General features: G+C 42.7%; 1 protein-coding gene and 1 pseudogene across 6 annotated transcripts in view; both read left to right on the top strand.

The window, feature by feature from the left end:
• The window catches only part of LOC121487624 (transport and Golgi organization protein 1 homolog), a 46,610-nt gene extending 27,059 nt beyond the window's left edge, over positions 1–19,551 (top strand). For 3 of the 6 annotated variants that reach the window (XM_041749521.1, XM_041749519.1, XM_041749522.1), the window contains 11 exons: positions 7,141–7,162; positions 8,660–8,748; positions 8,981–9,058; positions 12,862–12,925; positions 13,087–13,225; positions 15,228–15,329; positions 16,000–16,060; positions 16,169–16,204; positions 16,284–16,351; positions 16,467–16,557; positions 19,390–19,551. In XM_041749521.1, coding sequence (XP_041605455.1) covers positions 9,026–9,058; positions 12,862–12,925; positions 13,087–13,225; positions 15,228–15,329; positions 16,000–16,060; positions 16,169–16,204; positions 16,284–16,351; positions 16,467–16,521 — 558 coding nt within the window. In that variant the 5' untranslated portion in view covers positions 7,141–7,162; positions 8,660–8,748; positions 8,981–9,025 and the 3' untranslated portion in view covers positions 16,522–16,557; positions 19,390–19,551. The remainder of the gene's footprint in view (positions 1–7,140; positions 7,163–8,659; positions 8,749–8,980; positions 9,059–12,861; positions 12,926–13,086; positions 13,226–15,227; positions 15,330–15,999; positions 16,061–16,168; positions 16,205–16,283; positions 16,352–16,466; positions 16,558–19,389) is intronic. The other 3 variants (XM_041749523.1, XM_041749520.1, XM_041749524.1) reach the window with 2 other exon arrangements.
• LOC121487623 lies at positions 4,908–5,973 on the top strand (annotated as a pseudogene).
• Positions 19,552–21,556: the final 2,005 nt, after the last annotated feature.

The following is a 21,556-nucleotide window of genomic DNA, read 5'->3' as shown; positions in this document are numbered from 1 at the left end:
ATATTCCCCTGGGTATTTGGGGTCTTTTCTGATTCCACACAAATCTTAAGATGATTTGTTCCAACTCTCTGAAGAAAGTCCTTGGTGTTTTGATCGGGATTGCATTCAATGTGTAAATTGCCCTGGGTAGCATGGACATTTTCACCACATTAATTCTTCCAGTCCATGAGAATGGAATGTTTTTCCATCTCTTTGTGTCTTCCTCAATTTCTTTCAGAAGTGTTCTGTAGTTTTTAGGGTATAGATCCTTTACCTTTTTGGTTAGGTTTATTCCTAGGTATCTTATGCTTTTGGGTGCAATTGTAAATGGGATTGACTCCTTATTTTCTCTTTCCCAAGGCTCATTGCTAGTGTATAGAAATGGCAATGATTTCTGGGCATTGATTTTGTATCCTGCCACATTGCTAATCATATAAGTTCTAGCAATCTTGGGGTAGAATCTTTTTTTTAAATTTTTTAAAATTGGAGTTCAATTTGCCAACATATAGCATAACATCCAGTGCTCATCCCACCAAGTGCCCCCCTCAGGGCCTGTCACACAGTCACCCCCACCCCCCGCCCACCTCCCTTTCCACCACCCCTTGTTCGTGTCCCAGAGTTAGGAGTCTCTCATGTTCTGTCTCCCTCTCTGATATTTCCCACTCATTATTTCTCTCCTTTCCCCTTTATTCCCTTTCACTACTTTATATTCCCCAAATGAATGAGACCATATAATGTTTGTCCTTCGCTGATTGACTAACTTCACTCAGCATAATACCTTCCAGTTCCACCCATGTCAAAGCAAATGGTGGGCATTTGTCATTTCTAATGGCTGAGTAATATTCCATTGTATACATATACCACATCTTCTTTATCCGTTCATCTTTTGATAGACACCGAGGCTCATTCCACAGTTTGGCTATTGTGGACATTGCTGCTATAAATATCGGGTGCAGGTGTCCCAGCATTTCACTGCATCTGTATCTTTGGGGTAAATCCCCAACAGTGCAATTGCTGGGTCGTAGGGCAGATCCATTACTAACTCTTTGACAAATCTCCACAGAGTTTTCCAAAGTGGCTGCACCAGTTCACATTCTCTTTCATGTTTTTTATATACAGTATCATGTTATTTGTGAAGAGGAAGAGTTTGACTTCTTCTTTGCCAATATGAGCACCGTTTTCTTTCTTTTTGTTGTCTGATTTCTGATGCTAGGACTTCTAGTACTATGTTGAACAGCAGTGGTGACAGTGGACATCCCTGTCGTGTTCCAGATATTAGGGGAAAGGCTCCCAGTGTTTCCTCATTGAGAATGATATTTGCTGTAGGCTTTTCATAAATGGCTTTTAAGATATTGAGGAATGTTTCCTATATCCCTACACTTAGAAGAGTTTTAGTCAGGAACGGATGATGTATTTTGTCGAATGCTTTTTCTGTATATATTGAGAGGATCATATCTTTCTTGTCTTTTTCTCTTGGTATGATCTATCACCTTGATTTTTTTATGAGTGTTGAACCACTCTTGCATCCTGGGGATAAATCCCACTTTGTCATGGTAAATAATCTTATGTACTGTTGGATCCTATTGGCTAGGATCTTGTTGAGAATTTTGGCATCCATGTTCATCAGAGATATCGGTCCTTTTTGGTGCGGTCTTTGGTTTTGGAATCAAGGTCATGCTGTCCTCATAGAACGAGTTTGGGGTATTCCATCTCTTTCTATCCTTCGAAGCATCTGTAGTAGAATAGGTATTATTTCTTCTTTAAACATTTCTTAGAATTCCCCTGGGAAGCCATCTGGCCCTGGACATTTGTGTCTTGGGAGATTTTTGATGACTGCTTCAATTTTCTCCCTGTCGGGTTTTCTCTTCCTTCCTATTCCAGTTTTGGTAATTTGTGGTTTTCCAGAAATACATCCACTTCTAGATTGCCTAATTTCTTGGCATATGGCTGCTCATAATATGTTTTAAAATAGTTTGTATTTCCTTGGTATTGATTGTGATCTCTCCTCTTTGATTCATGATTTTATTAATTTGAATCTTTTTTCTTTTTAATAAGGTTGGTGAGGGGTTTATATATCTTATTAATTCTTTCAAAGAACCAAATCCTGGTTTTGTTGAGTTGTTCTACAGTTCTTCTGGTCTCTATGTCATTGAGTTCTTGCTCCAATCTTTATTATCTCTCTTCTTCTGTTTGGTGTAGGTTTTATTTGCTGTTCTTTCTCCAGATCCTTTATGTGTGAGGTTAGCTTGTGTATTTAAGTTTTTTCCAATTTTTGAGGGAGGCTTGTATTGCGATGTGTTTCCCTCTTAGGACCGCTTTTGCTGTATCCCAAAGATTTTGAACAGTTGTATTTTCATTTTCATTAGTTTCCATGAGTCTTTTTAATTATTCTCTAATTTTCTGGTTGACCCATTCATCCTAGTAGGATGCTGTTTAACCTCCATGTGTTTGAGTTTCTTCCAAATTTCTTCTTGTGATTGAGTTCTAGTTTCAAAAAATTATGGTCTGAAAATATGCAGGGGGCAATCCCAATCTTTTGGTATTGATTGAGACCTGATTTGTGACCAATATGTGGTTTATTCTGGAGAAAATTCCATGTGCATTTGAGAAGAATATGCATTCAGATGGAAAGTTCTGTATATATCTGTGAAATCCATTTGGTCCAGTGTATGATTTAAGGCCCTTGTTTCTATGATGATGTGTGCTTAGAAGATATGTCATTTGCTGAAGGAGCCATGTTGAAGTCTCCTCCTATTAGTGTATTATTATCTAAGTACGTCTTTACCTTGGTTATTAATTGATTGTTACACTTGGCAGCTCCCACATTAGGGCATAAATATTCATTATTGTTAAGTCCTCTTGTTGGATAGACCCTCTAAGTATGTTATAGTGTCCCTCTTCATCTCTTACTGCAGTCTTTGGGATAAACTTTAATTTATCTGATATGAGGATTGCTACCCCTGCTTTCTTTTGAGGACCATTTGAATGGTAAATGGTTCTCCACCCCTTAATTTTCAGGCTGGAGGTGTCCTTAGGTCTAAAATGAGTCTCTTGTAGACAGCAAATAGATGGATCTTGCTTTTTTATCCAGTACAATACCCTGCATCTTTTGACGGGATAATTTAGCCCATTAATATTCAGAGTAACTATGGAAAGATACGAATTTAGTGTCATATTACCTATTCAGTCCCTGTTTTTGTGGATTATTTCTTTGGGCTTCCTCTTTTACAGCATCCCCCTTAATATTCCTTGCAGTGCCTGTTTGGTGGTCACATATTCTTTCAGTTTCTGCCTATCCTGGAAGCTCTTTATCTTTTCTTCTATTCTGAATGACAGTCTTGCTGGATGAAGTATTCTTGGCTGCACATTTTTCTCATTTAGTACCCTATGTATATCATGCCAGCCCTTTCTGGCCTGCCAGGTCTCTGTGGGGAGGTCTGTTGTTAATCTGATATTTCTCACCATATAAGTTAAGAATCTGTTTTGCACTGCAAGAATTTTTTCTTTATCTTTGAAATTTGCAAGTTTCACTATTAAGTGTTGAGGTGTTGAATAGTTTTTACTTATTTTTTTCTGGGTGGGTCCTCTCTCTTGTATCTGAATGCCTGTTTCCTTTCTCCAGATTTGGGAAGTTCTCAGCTATGATTTGTTCAGATACACTTTGTGGTCCTCTGTCTCTCTCTCAGCCTCTTCTGGAATCCCAATCAGAAATATATTCTTCCTTCTGAAGCTATCATTTATTTCCCTAAGCCTTTCTTCATGGGCTCTTAATTGTTTTCCTTTTTACCTCAGCTTCCTTCCTTACCATCAACTTGTCTTCTATGTCACTCACTCTCTCTTCCACCTCCTAAAACCTAGCGGTTAGAACTTCCAGTTTGGATTGCATTTCATTTAATCTGTTTTTAATTTTGGCCTGATTAGATCCCCGTTCTGCAGTAATGAAATCTCTAGAGTCCTCTATGCTTTGTTGACAGAGGCAACTGGTAGCTTTATAACTGTACTTCCGAATTGAATTCCTGACATCGCATTCAAATCCAAATTCTGTAACTCTGTTGCTGAGAGTACTGTTTCTGGTTCTTTCTTTTGTGGTGAATTCTTCCTTCTAGTCATTTTGTCCAGTGCATTGTGGCTGTATGAGTGGGGTGAGTCAAAAATATCAACCACAACATAAATAAAATACACCCTAGATGATTCTGAAGAGGACAGAGACCAGAAAATAAAAGAAAAAGAAGTACAGAACAAAATAAATCAAAAGGAACACTGAAGTGAAAAACAAATTTTAATACAAAGTAGAAAAAACCAAAAATTAAAAACACATGAAGAAGAAAAGAAAAAGAAGAAAAAAAGAGGAAAAGGGAAAAAAAGGTGTGGTGGGGAGATGGTAGTTGTGAGGAAGTGGTAGTGGAGAGAGAATGTAGTCTACCTGAGGGGTCCTTTTAGGTGATTCTCTTGGTTCCAAGGGTATTTTGTTCTGTATGTTAGAAGATGCTCAATCCCAAATTTATATAAACCAGCAATACTTCTAGACAGCCCCAACATTGACCACCAAAATATAATCAAGAAAAATAGGGGGGCAGAATGGGAAGGGAGAGAGAATATAATCTCACCAAATGAACTAACACAGTATTCCACTTGGTTCTGGGTGTATGTTCATCCTGTTTTAGAAGGTACTAGCTTCCACTCTTGTAAAACAAAGCAAGGCAGAAAAACCAAAAAACAAAAATCTGTATCTCGTATATCTACCAAAATTAAATTGAATACGTTGAAGGGAATCCAGAAATGAAAAATATATCTAAGACATTTTATTGTAGAAATATGAAAGTCAAAAAGGAAAAAACTTAAAAATGAAGAGCTGGGCTGTATGCTCCTCCCCATTCGACAGACAGCTGCATCTTCTGGTACAGTGCCAGCCACATGCCTGAGACACGATGGTGAAGGTTAGAGTGAACGGATTTGGCCGTATTGGGCACCTGGTCACCAGGGCTGCTTTTAACTCTGGCAAAGTGGATATTGTCGCCGTCAATGACCCCTTCATTGACTTCAACTACATGGTGTACATGTTCCAGTATGGTTCTACCCACGGCAAATTGCATGGCATGGTCAAGGCTGAAAACGGGAAACTTGTTATCAATGGGAAGTCCATTTCCTTCTTCCAGGAGTGAGATCCTGCCAACGTCAAATGGGGTGATGCTGGTGCTGAGTATGTTGTGGAGTCCACTGGGGTCTTCACCACCATGGAGAAGGCTGGGACTCACTTGAAGGGTGAGGCCAAGAGAGTCATCATCTCTGCTCCTTCTGCTGATGCCCCCATGTTTGTGATGGGCGTGAACCATGAGAAGTATGACAACTCCCTCAAGATTGTCAGCAATCCCTCCTGCACCACCAACTGCTTGGCTCCTCTGGACAAAGTCATTCATGACCACTTCGGCATCGTGGAGGGCCTCTTGACCAATGTCCATGCCATCACTGCCACCCATCAGACCATGGACAGCCCCTCTGGGAAGCTGTGGTATGACAGCCGAGGGGATACCCAGAACATCATCCCTGCTTCCACTGGTGCCACCAAGGCTGTGGGCAAGGTCATCCCTGACCTGAATGGAAAGCTCACTGGCATGGCTTTCCATGTCCCCATCCCCAACATGTCAGTTGTGGATCTGACATGCCACCTGGAGAAAGCTGCCAAATATGATGACATCAAGAAGGTGGTGAAGGAGGCATTGGAGGGCCCCCTCAAGGGCATCCTGGGCTACACTGAGGACCAGGTTGTCTCTTGCGACTTCAACAGTGACACCCACTCTCCCACCTTCAATGCCAGGGCTGGCATTGCCCTCAATGACCACTTTGTCAAGCTCATTTCCTTGTATGACAGTGAATTTGGCTACAGCAACCGGGTGGTGAACCTCATGGTCCACATGGCCTCCAAGGAGTAAGAGCCTCCTGAACCACCAGCCCCAGCAAGAACAAGAGGAAGAGAGAGGCCCTCAGCTGCTGGAGAGTCCCTGCCACAAATTAATCCCCCAACACACTGAGAATCTCCTGACCTCCAATTTACATCCCAGACCCTGAGGAAGGGGAGGGGCTTGGGGGACCCTACCTTGTCATGTACCATCAATAAAGTATACTGTACCCAGCCAAAAAATGAAGAGCTGGTAAAAAACGGTAGTTAACGCGGGAAAGGAGAAAAATATTGGAAATTTTTAGTCTGATATAAACTGGAGTCGTAGTGGAAAAACAGAAACAAGAAAAAGAGGAAAAAAAAAAGGACCCTCTAGCTTTATATACTATTTTCTTTCAGTCCTGTAGCTTTCCAGTGCCACTTCCTCCGTAAACTTGCTCTTCCTTTGTTCTTCCAGCAGTTCCTCTGGGGGAGGGGTCTGCTGTGCTGATTCTCAGGTGTCTGTGCCTGGGCAAAGATGCCCCACCCCTTGCCAGGTGCTGGGCTCAGAATGAGCTGTTTGTCTTGTAAGGCCTTTGTTCCTTAGAGGCCCCCGCCTCTCCTGGGCACACGGTGAAACAAAGAGGAATAAGAATGGCAGTAGCCAGATTTCCAGCTCTGGAGTCAAGCTCCCTGCAAGTAACTAAACTAACCGCAATCTCCCAGTCCGCCCTGGGCTAGATGCTCCCGGGGGCAGGTGCAGGTGCACTGATCTGCACAGCTTGCAGGTGGGCCTGGTGGCCAGAGAGTCCTCGCTTTCCTGTGCCCTCCCTGCTTCCCCCGTCCCAGAGGAAATGCAGTATTGGCGGCTTTGTTCACTTGGGCGCCCAGGGATCCGGGGCCCTGGGCTGCTGGACCCGCACTCCCGGGGACCGACTCTCCTGAAGGAGACAGTGGACAGCCTCCTCTGTACAGAGCTGGCTCGCCTAACCGACTGGCTGGAGGGCTGTGGTGCTCCAGCCCTTTACCGAGATTGGACTGTGGTTTGCAGTGAACTTTGCCCGCCCCCTCCCCCTAGGCGCCCCTCCTCTTATAGTGACTCTGGGACTCTTGCTGGAGGGGGCGTCACTGCCCCTCCAGCGGTTCTGCCTGATTTCTCTGCTAAGCCCTTTTCTGTCAGGGAAACTCCAGCAGGGATTTTTAAAGTTCTCGCTTCTCCAGGGCTGGGCTTTCCTCCTAATAATATGTTTTGACATCAAACTTAATTTTGTTTCTTCCTCTCTTAGGTAGAGCCTCAAGAATATCAAGGTAAGATTTTAGGCTTTAGTTTTCTTTGTAATATTTTCTCAGTACTGCTGTTTGACGTGGGTATAATTCAACGAGGGTTAAATATGATGACTTCTGATGTGTAATTGACTTGTTAACTCTTGAAAATCTTCCTGTTCCCCATTTGGAATCTAAGTGACAATGTGGAGGGAGTTGCCATCTCTTAAGAGGTGAGGAGGAGGAACATTTTATGGGAGTAGGGAGAAGAGAAAGAGTGTAATTTTTCATAGAGATGTTTAGGAGGCAAGTGATAATAGAATCCTGACTTGGCTCTTGGTGAAATGTGAAGGTTAGAAAACACTTTTGGAGTCTATCAAAAAGGCTAAACTTCGACAAGAAGCCAGATAGTGCCAGGCAGTGTATGTCACAAGAGAGGTTTAAACCATGGTTTGAGTCTGCAGTGGAGGGAGCCTTTCCTTCCTGGGGAACAAATGAGTGGAAATGAGCATGTGCAAATGGGGGTAACGTATTATTTCAGGGCCTCATGGATTGTAGTGATCCCATGATGCTGTCTGTTGAGAGCCATGGTGCTGCCTGGCACCCAGCAAAGCCTTGAGTGCTGGTGTTTCTCACTTTGAGTACCGCAGTACTGGTGGTACTCAGATTCCACCAGATCTCAGGGCATGAGAGCTCTCACACTGAGGCAGTAGAAGAGAAGTTTGTACTTTGTGGTTGGCTAAGAGAATTAAATGCCTGTTACAGGAGTCTGTGTAGTTCTAGAGCTTACATGTGTTATCCACCTGTGATAGGATACCTCATGAGTGTTGTTTTCCTGTAAGGGTGGAGGGTAACATTCTCATGTTGGGATGAAAAAAGCTTGGCTTCTAGGGACTGTGAGTTATCCATGCCCTCCAGGGAATGTGTGTAATGTGGTGACTGTCCCCAAGCATGTTTGATTCCAAAGACCTTGTCCTCCAGAGCCCCAGCCTAGGGTTCATAAAAGTCTGTGAACAGCCGGAAGTCACTGAAGGCCTTTGAGTAGTCAGTCAATTGACATTTTGAGCTTTCCTTGTGTGGAATTCCAAGTAGCACCTGGAAGTGGATGTGACACAAACCAGGAGTCAAGGATGGTTTTGTTCTTTTTAGGTTGTTTGCAAGGAATTATTTATGTACCTTAATCATTGGAGGAGAGAAATGTAAGTTGATAGGATGCTTGATTTTTCTCTTACATCTCTGGTAATGACATAAGCATTTAAAGTGATTAAATTTTCCAAGAATGGTGTTTACAGATGGAAGAAAAATTAGAGATGTTTTATTGCAGTTCTTTATTTTTGAAAATATTTTAAGTAGGGATCTCACTGAAATAAGGTCATCTAGGTTTCAAATGCTGCGAAAACTTGCTTTCTTCAGCCACAATGGGAATGCTGGAAAGTTAGTTACACCGAAGTGTCAGAGACTGGGTCTCAGCTGCTAATACACTAGAATTATTCGATGTCTGGTTTTGCTAATAATCTTAGAAATTGTTTCCTCTCCTTCTAGTTAATTTACAGCAAATAACTGAGAAGATAAATTGGTTTGAGAAAGAAAGCAGAGAACTTGCTGAAGAAATATCCATTTGGGAGCAGAAGGTATAGATATTCTTTCAAATATTTTTTGTGATTTCATTTCAGTTACTTCCACCTCTGGTAGTTCATTCTACTGACGTATTCCATGTGATCCAGAAACAGTATCAATTCAAGATAATCATCACAGATGTAGAGCACTTCCTCTTTTTTTGTGAAAGGAGTCACACATTAGAAGATAGGTTGTCTAGCTCTATGCTATTTTTAAATTCTGATTCCTTTTTTATATGTTTTATAGATCAGGGAAGCAAAGAAACATCTATCAGAAACTAAGACAGAAAATATGTTTCTCTCTGATGAAACTCCTAAATTGAAGGTAATAAACCCTTCTTTGCTTGAATTGTGTTCTAATGACATAAGTAAAAGTACTGAATTATTATTATTATTATCATTATTATTATTATTATTAAAATATTTATTTATTTATTTGAGAGAGAGGTGGTCAAAGAGAGAGAGAGAGGGAGAGAATCCCAAGCAGTCTCCGTGCTGAGTGTGTAGCCTGATGCAGGGCTCAATTCCTTGACTCTGATATCAGGACTTGAACTAAAACCAAGAGTCAGACATCAACCAACCATAACACCCAGGTGCCCCAAGTAATGAATAATTATGACTCATTTAATATATGTTTTGTTGAAGGAGAACATCAAAACATTTGAACTGGTTAATGAAAATTTAAATTACACCCTTCAATCTACACCTGCTAACATGCAGTCTGAGAGAGGAATGTCAAGAATCAGGACGTGGTACAAGTTGATTATTGAAAGGAAACAAGTATTTTGACACTCTGGACAAGATGGACTTCCCAGATATATTTAGAGCATTTCACCCTAAAGCAACAGAATGCACATTCTTCTACAGTGAACATAGAACATTGTCCAGAATAGATCACTTACTAGGTCATAAATCAAGTCTCAGTTGGTACCAAAAGATTGGAATCATTCCCTGTATATTCTCAGACCACAATTCTTTAAAACTTGAACTTCATCACAGGAGAAGATTTGGAAGGAACAAAAATACATGGAGATTAAAGAGCATCCTACTAAAGAATGAATGGGTCAACCATGAAATTAGGGAAGAATTTTAAAAATTCATGGAAGCAAATGAAAATGAAAAAAAAAAGATTCAGAACCTTTAGGATGCAGCAAAGGCAGTCCTAGGAGAGTAATATATAGCAATATAAACCTTTCTCAAGAAACAAGAAAAGTCTGAAATTCACAACCTAACCTTACATCTGAAGGTGCTGGAGAAAATAGCAAATAAAACCTAAATCAAGCAGGAAAAGAGATATAATAAAGATTCGAGCAGGAATCAATGAAATGGGAACCAAAAAAGAGTAGAACAGATCAGTGAAACTAGGAGTTGGTTCTATGAAATAATTAATAAGATCAATAAGCCCATAGCCAGGCTTATCAAAAAAAAGAGAAAGGATCCAAACGAATGAAATCATGATTGAAAGAGAGGCAATCACAACCAGCATGGAAGAAATACAAACATTATGAGAACATATTATGGAAAACTAACTATATGCCAAAAAAAAAGTGGGCCATCTTGAAGAACTGGATGCATTCCTAGAAACATCTAAACTATCAAAACTGAAACAGGAAGAAATAGAAAACCTAACAGACCCACAACCAGCAAAATAATGGAAGTAGTCATCAAAAGTCTCCCAACAAACAAGAGTTCAGGACCAGATGGCTTCCCAGGTGAATTCCACAAACTATTTAAAGAAGAATTAATACCTATTCTTCTGAAGCTGTTTCAAAAAATAGAAATGGAAGGAACCCTTCCAAACTCATTCTATGATGCCAGCATTGCATTGATCCCCAAACCAGACAAAGACTCCACCAAAAAGGAAAATTACAGACAAGTATCCCTGATTAACATGGATGCCAAAATTCTGATCCAGATACTAACCAATAATAAAATTTGTATGGAACCAGAAAAGACAATAGCCAGAGGAACACTGAAAAAGAAAACCAAAGTTGGTGGCATCACAATTCCAGACCCCAAGCTATATTACAAAGCTTTAATCATCAAGACCATATGGTACTGGCATAAAAACAGACACAAAGATTAAAGGAACTGAATAGAGAACCCAGAAATGGACCCTCAACACTGTGGTCAACGCATCTTCGACAAAGTAGGAGATAATATCCAATGGAGAAAAGACAGTGTCTTCACAAATAGTGTTGGGAAAATTGGACCGCATTATGTAGAAGAATGAAACTGGACAGGTTTCTTAAACCATACAAAGCGATAACCTCAAAATGGATAAAGACCTAAATGTGAAACAGGAAACCATCAAAATCCTAGAGAGGACACAGGCAGCAACCTCTTGGACCTTGGCCACAGCAACTTCTTGCTGGATATGTATCCAAAGACAAGAGAACCAAAAGTTAAAAGGAACCATTTGGACTTCATCAAGATAAAAAGCTTTTGCACAGCAAAGAAAACAATTGACAAACCCAAAAGACAACCTACAAAATGGGAGAAAATATTTGTAAATCTCTCATCAGATAAAGGGCAAGTATCCAAAAGCTATAAAGGACTTATCAAACTCAACATCAAAAGGCAAATAATCCAGTCAAGAAATGGGCAGAAGACACGAACAGACGTTTCACCAAGAAGGCCTTTCACCAAAGGCCACAGTCACTGTGGCCTACACACAGCCAACAAGCCCATGAAAAAATGTTCAACATCACTTGGCATCAGGGAAATACAGATCAAAATAACAATGAAATACCACCTTGAACCAGTCAGAATGGCTAAAATTAACAGGTCAAGAAACAAGAAATGTTGGTGAGGATTCTGAGAAAGGGGAATCTTCTTAAACTGCTGGTGGGAATGTAAGCTGCTGTAGCCACTCTGGGAAAAAGAATTGAGGTTCCGCAAAAAGTTAAATGTAGGGCTGCCCTATGACCCAGCAATTGGAATCCTAGCTATTTACCCAAAGGATACAAACTTAGTGATCTGAAGGAGTACCTGCACCCAAATGTTTATAGCAGCACGTCCACAATAGCTAAACTATGGAAAAGGCCCAGATGTCTATTGACAGATGAATGGATGAAGACAATGTAGTGTATGAATACACACACACACACACACACACACACACACACATAATGGAATATATATATATATATGTATTTATATAATGGAATATTACTTAGCCATCAAAAAATGAAATGTTACCATTTACAATGCTTGATGGTATTAGAGGCTATTGTGCTAAGTGACATAAGTCAGAGAGAGATGATTATAATATGATTTCACTCATGTGGAATTTAAGAAACAAAACAGGATCATAGTGGGAGGGAGTGAGATATAAGACAAATCAGAGAGGGAGACAAGATAGCAGAGACTTTAACTGTAGGAAACAAAATTCAGGTTGCTGGAAGGGAGGTGGATTAGGGGATGGGGTAATTGGGTGATAGACATTAAGGAGGGCACATGATGTTATAAGTACTGGTTGTGATATGTAACTGATGAGTCACTGAATTCTATCTTTGAAACTAATAATATATGTTAATTTAATTAATTTTTTAAAATTTTAATTTAAATAAAATAAAAAATTTAAAGTGTTGGCTATTGAGTTTTACCATCATGTAGCTTGGGAGGCTTTTTGTTCATTGAGTGAAATGAGTGCACCTATTTGCTTGCTGTTTACCACAGTTGAGAGTGGGAATCTGGGAACAGACACTCCTTCTGAGCAGTGAGCTGAATTTCACTTAGGACCACTATGAAGAGTTTTGCTATTTCAAGGACTAGGAAATATGGTTTATTTTCATAGCTTGGCAATTATCACATCATTCAGCCCTGCCCTCTGAGAAGTGTAGAAAATCCTATAAGATATTTGAGAGATGAAGGGTGGTAGCTAGCCAAGTTATACAGTCCATTCCTTCTATTAATGCTTAACATACAATTTTCAATGTGAATAGGGGAAAGCCATTTATGAGTTCTTCGACTTGAACTATTTTCCACCTTCCTTACTTTCACCCTCTTCCATTTATGGCTCAAGATCTTTCTTTCTTGTACTGAATGATCCTGTCCTATTAGGTACACTCACATTGTTCTGCGATCATGATTGCTTGAATGTCTTTTCTCATATCTGTCTTAAAGTTGCAAGATGAATTTGAAGATCCAGAGCTGAGAGTCTTGAGGTCCAAGAAATATGACCTGGAAGGTATGTGGTTTGGGGGGAATATATCCCCATGTGGTAGCAACGAGTGTGCATTGGGAAGGGAAAGAATGCCTTCCTGTCCTGAAGGTCATTACCCTTCTCCTTCCCCCGTCACAAGCAAGTTCTCAGGTCATGTGCACACACACAGAAGAAAACCTTTACAGACAGTAAAAAGGTCCTGGAAGACAAGTGCAATGCATTGAGTTCCGTGAAAACAACGAAGGAAGCAGAATTGAAACAGCTGAAGAAGAAAGTGGATACCGTGGCTGAATTCTATGAACAGACAAAAGTGGCTGCAGAAGAGTAAGATATTCCTGTGTTAATTGTCACAAATACTGTTGTATGAATTTATGTGGTGGTCAGTATGGAAAATTGTCTTCCTTTTAGAATAGGATCTACAGTATTTTTGCCAAATGTATTCAGTAGAATTGGTGTTTGCCTTGCCTACCTTGATTTCTGGAACCTGCCTTTTCCTTTCTCTTCTAACTGCTTGTCACATGTTGTTGTGTGATTTACTTGGGGTAGAAGAGAGTACATAACAGCATTAATCCCTTTGATACCTGGATCCCCTTTGGGTTTGTCTACATTGTCCTTTAGGTTTCAGTCTCATTACAAGTTCTTATCAGCCCTAAATGAGGTCATTTGTTTAGTATGAGACTTGGGTCAAGAATGTGTAGAGAAAAGTGGAATTCTCTTGCTGCAGAAACAGTGGGAGTTTCTTTCTGGAAAGTAGGTTGGGGCGCCAGCAGTACTGGATCGCTTCATCCAGTGTGCAGTTGAGATCATTCATTGCAGGCTCAATTCTTTAGAAGGCCAGGGTATTTCCCATTCACCTGATTTTTTGTGTGTGTGACCCTCTTGGGTCCCAACCAAAGCCTATAGTTTCACCAGGGCTCACCATTGCTGGCTGAACCTGAGATTCACTTGTTTCCTCCTAAGCCTGTGCCTATAAAGTTGTTCAGCTTCTTTGCAGTTCACTTGCCTGTTCCAGAATTTACTGATAAGTCCTGGGGAGATTGGTTCCAACTGCCAGGCTAGCTTTCTCGTAGGCTACCCTCTCCCCCATCTTGTTCTCCTATTTCTTGTGCTAGTTAGTTTGATGCATTCAAGCCACAGTTTCCTCTTTTGTCCAGTATTTACTTTTTTTTCTCAAGAGAGGATGAGTACCTTAGAGAACCTCATTCATGTTGAAAAGTAAAACTGTTCCTTCTCTTCCCTGGAGTCTCAGCTTTGTGTTATTCCTTAACACAGCAGGGGTGGAGACTGCTCTTTCTCACTGGTATCTTGTTTTTGTTCATTGGTAAGTTCTTTTTTGAGGGAAGGTACAGTGCTTTGACCACCTTTCTCTCTTCAACACCTTACAACTGAGACGTTACATTACAGCCCTTCCAGAAAACATTTGCTGCATGATTGCCTGAGAGACCAGACACAAACTCAAGTGTCTTTCTGTGTCTAGAGCTTTTGTCTCAGTTTCTAAGAGACTTTTTGCATGTGATTCTTGAGTCAATCAAGTGTTAGAATATGAGCACAATACAGCCAATCAGCCTTTCTAAGCATTGCCCTTTGCTACCTTCACTATCAATGAACTCAGTCTTCTGAAAGTAGGTTGATTTCATGTGGTTGATAGCTTTCTACCTGAAATCTGTTTCCTGGAGTTAACACCCTGACTATGTGACAGTTCACATAATTTTATACTTCAGTACATATTGCCGGCACTAAGATAGGCTTTTTCCTCCACTGGGATGTTCAAAGGGGAGGCAAGGTGTTGTACTTCTAAACCCTATAGATGACTGGGAATGAGCTGCAATACTGATGAAGCCATATTCTGGAAGGCTTTCTTTGGGCTGATTGGTTGTCCAGGCACATCCTTGGCCTGAGAATCAGGGCTCCCCAAGGAGGTATAGGACTAATGTTGATCCCCTGCTTCATCCTAATGGGTATAGTTGGTCAGACATGGCTTTTCACTTTGAACTGAAATGAGCCTTTACCATCTCAAACAAAAGACCAACTCTGAGAGGGCACAAAATGTAATGTTATTTGAAGACCTGATGATGAATGAATTGAAGTAGAGAATATAAAGACAGCTCTAATTGCAGGGGACTTGGCAGCAGCCAGAGTTTGGTTTTCTTTAACCCTAATGGGGGGTTCAATTCATTTCTCTGATCATGTTGTCGGTCTGTGTGTTTACTAGCGGGGGAGGGGAGAAGGGACATTCAAATCTAGGCCATCAAGAGTCCTGGGAGAAAAAACTACAGAGCTTGCAGGCCTTGACTACTGGACTATGTAAATACCTTTCCCGTCTTAGGAAACTGAAAAAGACACACTATGAACTGGTGGCAAAGAAGAATCAGCTGTCAGCTACAGAGAAAAATTTGAAAGTAGCCACAGAAGAAATAGACAAATACAAGTGAGTTCAGCTATTAAATACTAGCAGCACCTGAAATATCTGTTAACTCTTTATTTTTAACCCTGGTACAACATTTAGACTCAACTAACAAGTAATGGAAACAAAAATTCATAGGACATCCAATGAGAACAGACACAAAAATAGAAGTTTTAGAGACAACCACACAATTACATTACTAAACATGCCCTGATCTCCAGCGCTGGCCTGACTCTGTGGAAAATTCATCCACGCCAGCGTCCCTGGGGGTGGTGTAAATTGTCTTCATTTTAGGAAAGCAGTTTGTTGTAGTTTGAATCATACCCAAAACACAGTAGTGCCATCTGATGGCCCTGGTCTTTGCCACCCTAGGAAACATGGTAAGGATAGAACTTAAGGGAGAGAAGAGATTTATGACAAAAGACACTTGCCGCAGGATAAATTAGGGAATGATTGAAGACAGGTAAGGAAATTATATCAACTCTGAACCCTGCAGGTGTGAGAAAGTGAGTAAGGGAAGGATGTAACAATAGCTTTGATCCAACTGTACATTTGTAATCATGTGACAAGTGTTTCCTGTGCCAGGATAAATTGGATGAGGGGACAGATAAGAGGAGGATGGCCACCTGGGCCAGTTATTTGAAATCCTACCCAATAATGGGCTTTATCTGATGAAAGCTATTGTAACTCACAGGCAACAAGTCCAAGAAATGCAAGAACAGCTACAGGAGTCAGAACTGACCTTCAGACACCAGGTAACCTGAGCTCTGCCCACTGTGCTGAACCCTTGGCACCTCCTGCAGGGGACAGCAGTGGCTCATCGAGTCCTTAACCATGGGCTTTTGGTGTGCTGGCTTTTTCAGATCGCAGTTCATGAGAAGAATGCTCAAGACAACTGGGTAAGTGGTTGCCTTTTCATCCTCTTTGTTTGGTGCACAGTCTGGCACAACTGAAGGTGGAGGTGTTTTTCTCCCCCAGGTCAAGGCTCGGATTTGGGAGAGGGAGATAGCACAGCAAAGCAGGGAGAAAGCCTACTTGAAACACAGGTACGGGAGGTTGACAGACGTTATTATGGGCATTTGTGGGAGGACAGCTACGCTGTTTATTGTCAAGAGAGGTGGTGGTCTTGTAATTCTTATATATATCCATTATCTGTTCAAGACTGGGCTTACTGGAAGAAAGATGCTGCCTGAGAGACACAGGAGGCAGGAACTAACTCCGGGAAGACCTGAGATGCAGAACCCAGGGAGAGGTAAGGGGCACTTTTGAAGTGCAGCAGCCCAATTGCCACTATGAAACCACCACTCAGCATCCATCCAGTTCCTGTGGGTGATCACTGTGTGTCCTGGAGAGAATCACAAGCACTACCTAAGGACAGCAGGTTATCTGAAGGGGTAACAGGAGGGTATATTCCTCGGGTGCCCCCAGGCAGCAGGACACCTGTCCCCATGACAGCTGGAGCTCCCGCCCCTCCCCTGACTGCAGACCCTCCTACTCCCTCCATCACTCCATCCTGAAGAAATGTACCTGGAGGGGTGATGTTCCTGAGTTTCTTCCCACCTTGACCTAGTGGTGAAGACTTTTTTTGGGGAAAAAAAGACTTTAAAAAAGACCTTTATTTACTGTTTATTCAGTTTCCTTTTTTTTTATTTGTAATCTACAGTACTGCATTCATCAGTTCATGTAATTTTATTCCTTTAATGTTATGAATAGAATACCACAGCTTTACTGCTTAGTCCACCTATTTTTTCTTTGCTCATGACTATACGATTGGTTAAGTACATTCCTTAAGTATTTCTGTAATGGCCAGTCGCATATGCTAGGCCTCATCTGTAGACTGAAATATTGAACCATCAACCTGTGGCCTGAGAAGAGAATGCATGCCATTCATTTGGAGATGCATTGATATCCCACCCATGGGGGTACCCACCCATGGCTATTCTCAGTTCAATTATTAATCTATGAAGAAAACATGATTTTCTTTGATGTGTCTTGATAACCGAATTTCAGTATTGATTTCCCGCCAGTTGTACCCTGTGCTGTCCTCTGTTGGTTGATTCCTTATGGAAACACTTAACCCTGGGCCCTATAGTGTCTCCCTAACATCACGTGATGGTATCTCCCTTAGCAAAATAGTCACTTGGGTCATGTGGGAAGCTGTCTATTCTGATAAGGGACTGAGTGTGAGAAAGAGTGCAAGATGGGGGAGGAAGGCATAGAGGGTGCGCAAACCACAATAAACCTTCATTCTTTGTCAGATTCAGAATCTAGACCAGTTCTCGAGATGAATAGCACTACCATCCCTAAAAAGGACCTGGAGATGGCTAAGATAAATGCTGTGTGATTTTTCTGTTGTAGCCATTTCTGGAAGATTATTCCTTTTTGGACAGCACCCTGTCCTGGCCTAGTGTCTGTTCGGTGTGTCCTGTGATCTGTCTGAGTCATGTTCACCTTTCAAATTTCAGGATGTTTACCCAGGAGCCTATAGGCTTCTCCATTAGAGATCCTCACCGTAGGTGGTGCCTCCTGAAGCCACAGATGCTTAGAGATGAACAATTGCAGGATGCACACCATGTGTGTGTGTGTGTGTGTGTGTGTGTGTGTGTGTGTATGTGTGTATGTGTCTAAAAATAACTTGATGGTGACTCCTCTCTCTGCACTAAAGTCGGCCAGTCTAGTTGACTCCTCTAGTTTTTAGTTATGTGGGAGGGGCAGCCCTGTGGTTTTTCAGGTCCAGAGACTAACCTGGGAATATGTCTCTGGTGTTCCTCACAGCTGGGAAATGTGAAAAGCTATGAGTCAGTTTGCACTTTGTGCTGCGTGCTTTGGTGCTTTGGGAAGATTTGAGTGTTCTTAGATAAGGTGGGATTCCCAAGTCATCTGTGTTTCTTCCGTGGGGGTAGGGACAACCCAGAATCCCTTCAGGTGAGTCCTGGGTGAGACAGTTGTGAACTCTGCCAGGTGACATACGTGTAGTAGAAAATGTCCATGGGACCAACAGCTGTGAAGAAGGAATACCAGTGACAACCTGCAGGGCCAACACCTCACCCATGTTTTCTGTTGTGTGCCTGTGAAAGGGTTCTCATTTGAGAACCTGTGCCAGCTGACAGGGTCTCCCCTGACCCACCATGGGAGTTTCACACCTACTCTCCAGCCACATTTGTTTGCATCCAGTGATGTAGAGTTAGCTCCTCAGTTGTCCTTGGCACTGAAGGACTCTGCACTTGCTCTGTGCCTAAGCTAAGGATCATTTGATCAACAGTGATGCAGATCCACAGAGGTGGTTCCCACTAACTCGTAGGGATTGTGGTCCTCTTAGAAAGCACTTTTCCAGGTTCCCTGTGGGACTCCAGAAATGTACATCTTTCCAGCGTTATCTGTCATCATGAACAGCACTGTGGGCAGTAGAAGACCCCTTCTCAGGGAGGGAAGCAGGCTGAGGTCAGGAGGGGGCTGGCAGCAGCAGTTTGACCCATGAGAGGCTGTGATTCTATGTGTGGACACTGGGCTTCTCATTTCCTTTCACTGTGTTTGTTCTTATTGAGTATACATAACCCTCTGTGACTGCGCTGGACGTGGGAACAGAGTGGGCCTGGCCACAAATTCCTGCCTGTCTGGAATATACTCCTTTTGAGTTGATTGTCATGGCTTCTATTCAACTGGGAGGACAAGATGCTTTGAAGTCCCATCTTCTCAGAGATGTTTGGTGATGTGTGGGAATACTAAGTTCTTTCCTTTAGCATCCTTCCCTTGCCCCTGAACTATGTAGTGGCATCAAATGGGAGGCCTCTGGTTCCTGGCCCTGGTGCTCTGCTCTTCTGGAAGCTGAGGGTGAACAAAGAACCAGGGTATTATACCTACTATTGGGTTTCAGGCTGGAGAGCATTATCCTTCAAACTGTCATGGCAACATACCTTTGTTCTGCAGATCCCTGTGAATACAAGAGGACCAGCTCCTGTACTGTCCCACTGACAGCCACACATGCAAGTGTTGATCCAAAGCCTCACATATACTGTGAAGGCAAAATTCATATAGCGAAACAGAAGATCCCATTGAAATAACTCACAATCCTTTTGCCTTACAGGACTGTTTCAGATTTGAAGACCTCCCTGAGCAGTAACAACCAGGCTGTGAAGAGTGTATATTTAGAACATGTGTCAGATCTGCCTAATGGTCAGAGTGTTTCCCCTTTAAATCCTGTCCCTTGTGCTTTGTCACTCCTGGTATCCCCCTAATAAACGTTTCATGGTTCTTTCTTCATGTCAGTGTCTGTTTTCACCAGGACCTACCATCCCTCCCCTTGAGTGCATAATGTGAATCCTGCATACACAGTAAACAAACTGGCAGAAATGGTGGTGATGGGGGATGGCCACAAGATTACCCTTTGTGGGATCTTTACTGCAAGGGGCCCAGGAAATCCTTCTGGGGAGGTGGACTCATCTTGTATTTAGATCTGTTCGTGGTTCTATTTACTCTGTTGATGGATGCTCTTGAGCACATGGCTCTTGCTGGTTTAGGAGGTGTGTGGTGATCAGCAGGACAGATGTCTGTCCCCAGGCAGTAGTCTATTGTGATGGTGAGGATTGAACAAAGGGTTAGGAATGGCCCTGGTGAGACCAGTGAGGAGGCCCTGCATTAAGGCAAGTTTTGTGCACTGGCTTCCCCCTACCAGCTGCCCCTCAACAGCACCAGTCTGGGTGAGCTCTGAGGGGGTTGATCAGTGGCAGTTTTCTTGGTAATACACATGAAGTCCCATAATCCTCCCAGTTTCATTATGGATGAATGGACCTCTTCCCTAAGAGGTCAGTGATGGGAGACCCACTGCTCCCCCACAATGCAGGAGGAGTTGGGTGTGTGGTTCTGGATCTTTTTAGGTCCTCCATGCCAATCCATTCTGCACCAGAGCTCCATGATCCTGCAGAGCCCTCCTTTCCAGGCTGTGGAGGCAGCCATCCTCCAGCAGCTTGGGGATCATGGCTGGGCCACCAACATGTCAAGGTCTCTCTGTCCATGGGCTGTCCAGGGGTGGCTGGTGACCTCACTGCTGCAGCCAAGGTCAGCCTAAGCCGCCTTTGTAAATGGGATGGTCATGCCCTGGGACCAAGGTGTGGACTGAAACATGGCAGGAGACCAGGAAAGAGAGGAGATGTGGTTCCCTGTTTTCCTAGACAGGGCTGCACAGAGCAGAAGGCATGAGGGCCTGGGAAGAGACAGAGGAAGAGACTTTCAGGAAGAGAAACACTGAGTGAGTGGTGGGGGAATGGGGCAAGTCCTAAAGTGAGAGGAAGAAAGAGGGAGACAGGGTAAGGGGAAGCTGAAGCAAAGAGGAATTACAAGGAGGAATGGAGGTTCTTCGTCCAGAGGTGTGGAGGGGGAACCATAGACGAGGATGGAGGAGCCTATGTAGGGGATCTGAGTGTTGGGACCAGTAGAGGCAGGAATTCTGGGTATCAGATTCCCTGAGTCCACTGCTCCCACCTTCCTGGGGCTGAGCTTTGCAGAGGTCATTTCACTTCAGGAGATGGGTACACCTCCTTTTGCTTGGGGTTTTGGGGCCCAGCCTCAGGCTCTCTCAGGGAGAAAGATGGCTTGAGGGAGAGCATGCTGCTCTTTGGCAGGTAATCTCCAGAGCCTGCCCTGTGGGGAGGTGACCCTGAGCCATCTCCCTGCCTGCTCCATGCCCTGCTGCATTCCTCTTGCCCCACCTAGGCCTTGCTCACGGTCCAGAACCAGGCCCCAGGCACTGTGCTGTCCCAGGTCCTGCAACCCAGAACTGGCACAGATCCAGTGCTGATCTCAACCAAAAATATTCTAGAATGAGTTCTGTGTTCTTCTTCTGGAGCTAGCAGTGTGCAGCAGGAGAGAGGGTTGCTATTCTCATGTCCACGGAAGGTTGGGAGGGGCACAGTTTCAAATCCCATAGGCTTCTCCTATATTCAAACAGAATCTTCTTACTCCATTGAGCCTTCTGGTTGTGAAGAGATGGAAATTAGTATTTGAAGGTAAAATTGGTTCCTTGTAAGAATTGATGGAGATTATTTCATCCATCTGCCACATCTAGAGCACTTTGCAAAGCAAATATCTAAGGATTCACACAGTAAATTCATATTGGATGTGTAGCTGCCTTTAGGTTTGCATTTTAACTGTCACATATGTGTCAACAAAGGCTGGCAGAGGGCATGCCATGGCCTTTTCTGGTCCAGGGTTTCTCATGGCAGGAAGGGCTTCCAAAGGAATCAGAGGACTACCAC

This window comes from Vulpes lagopus, chromosome 3 (genome assembly GCF_018345385.1).
Source record: "Vulpes lagopus strain Blue_001 chromosome 3, ASM1834538v1, whole genome shotgun sequence".
Taxonomy (NCBI): Eukaryota; Metazoa; Chordata; class Mammalia; order Carnivora; family Canidae; genus Vulpes; species Vulpes lagopus.
The sequence above is the reverse complement of the archived record's forward strand: the minus strand, read 5'-3'. Positions and strand labels throughout refer to the sequence as shown.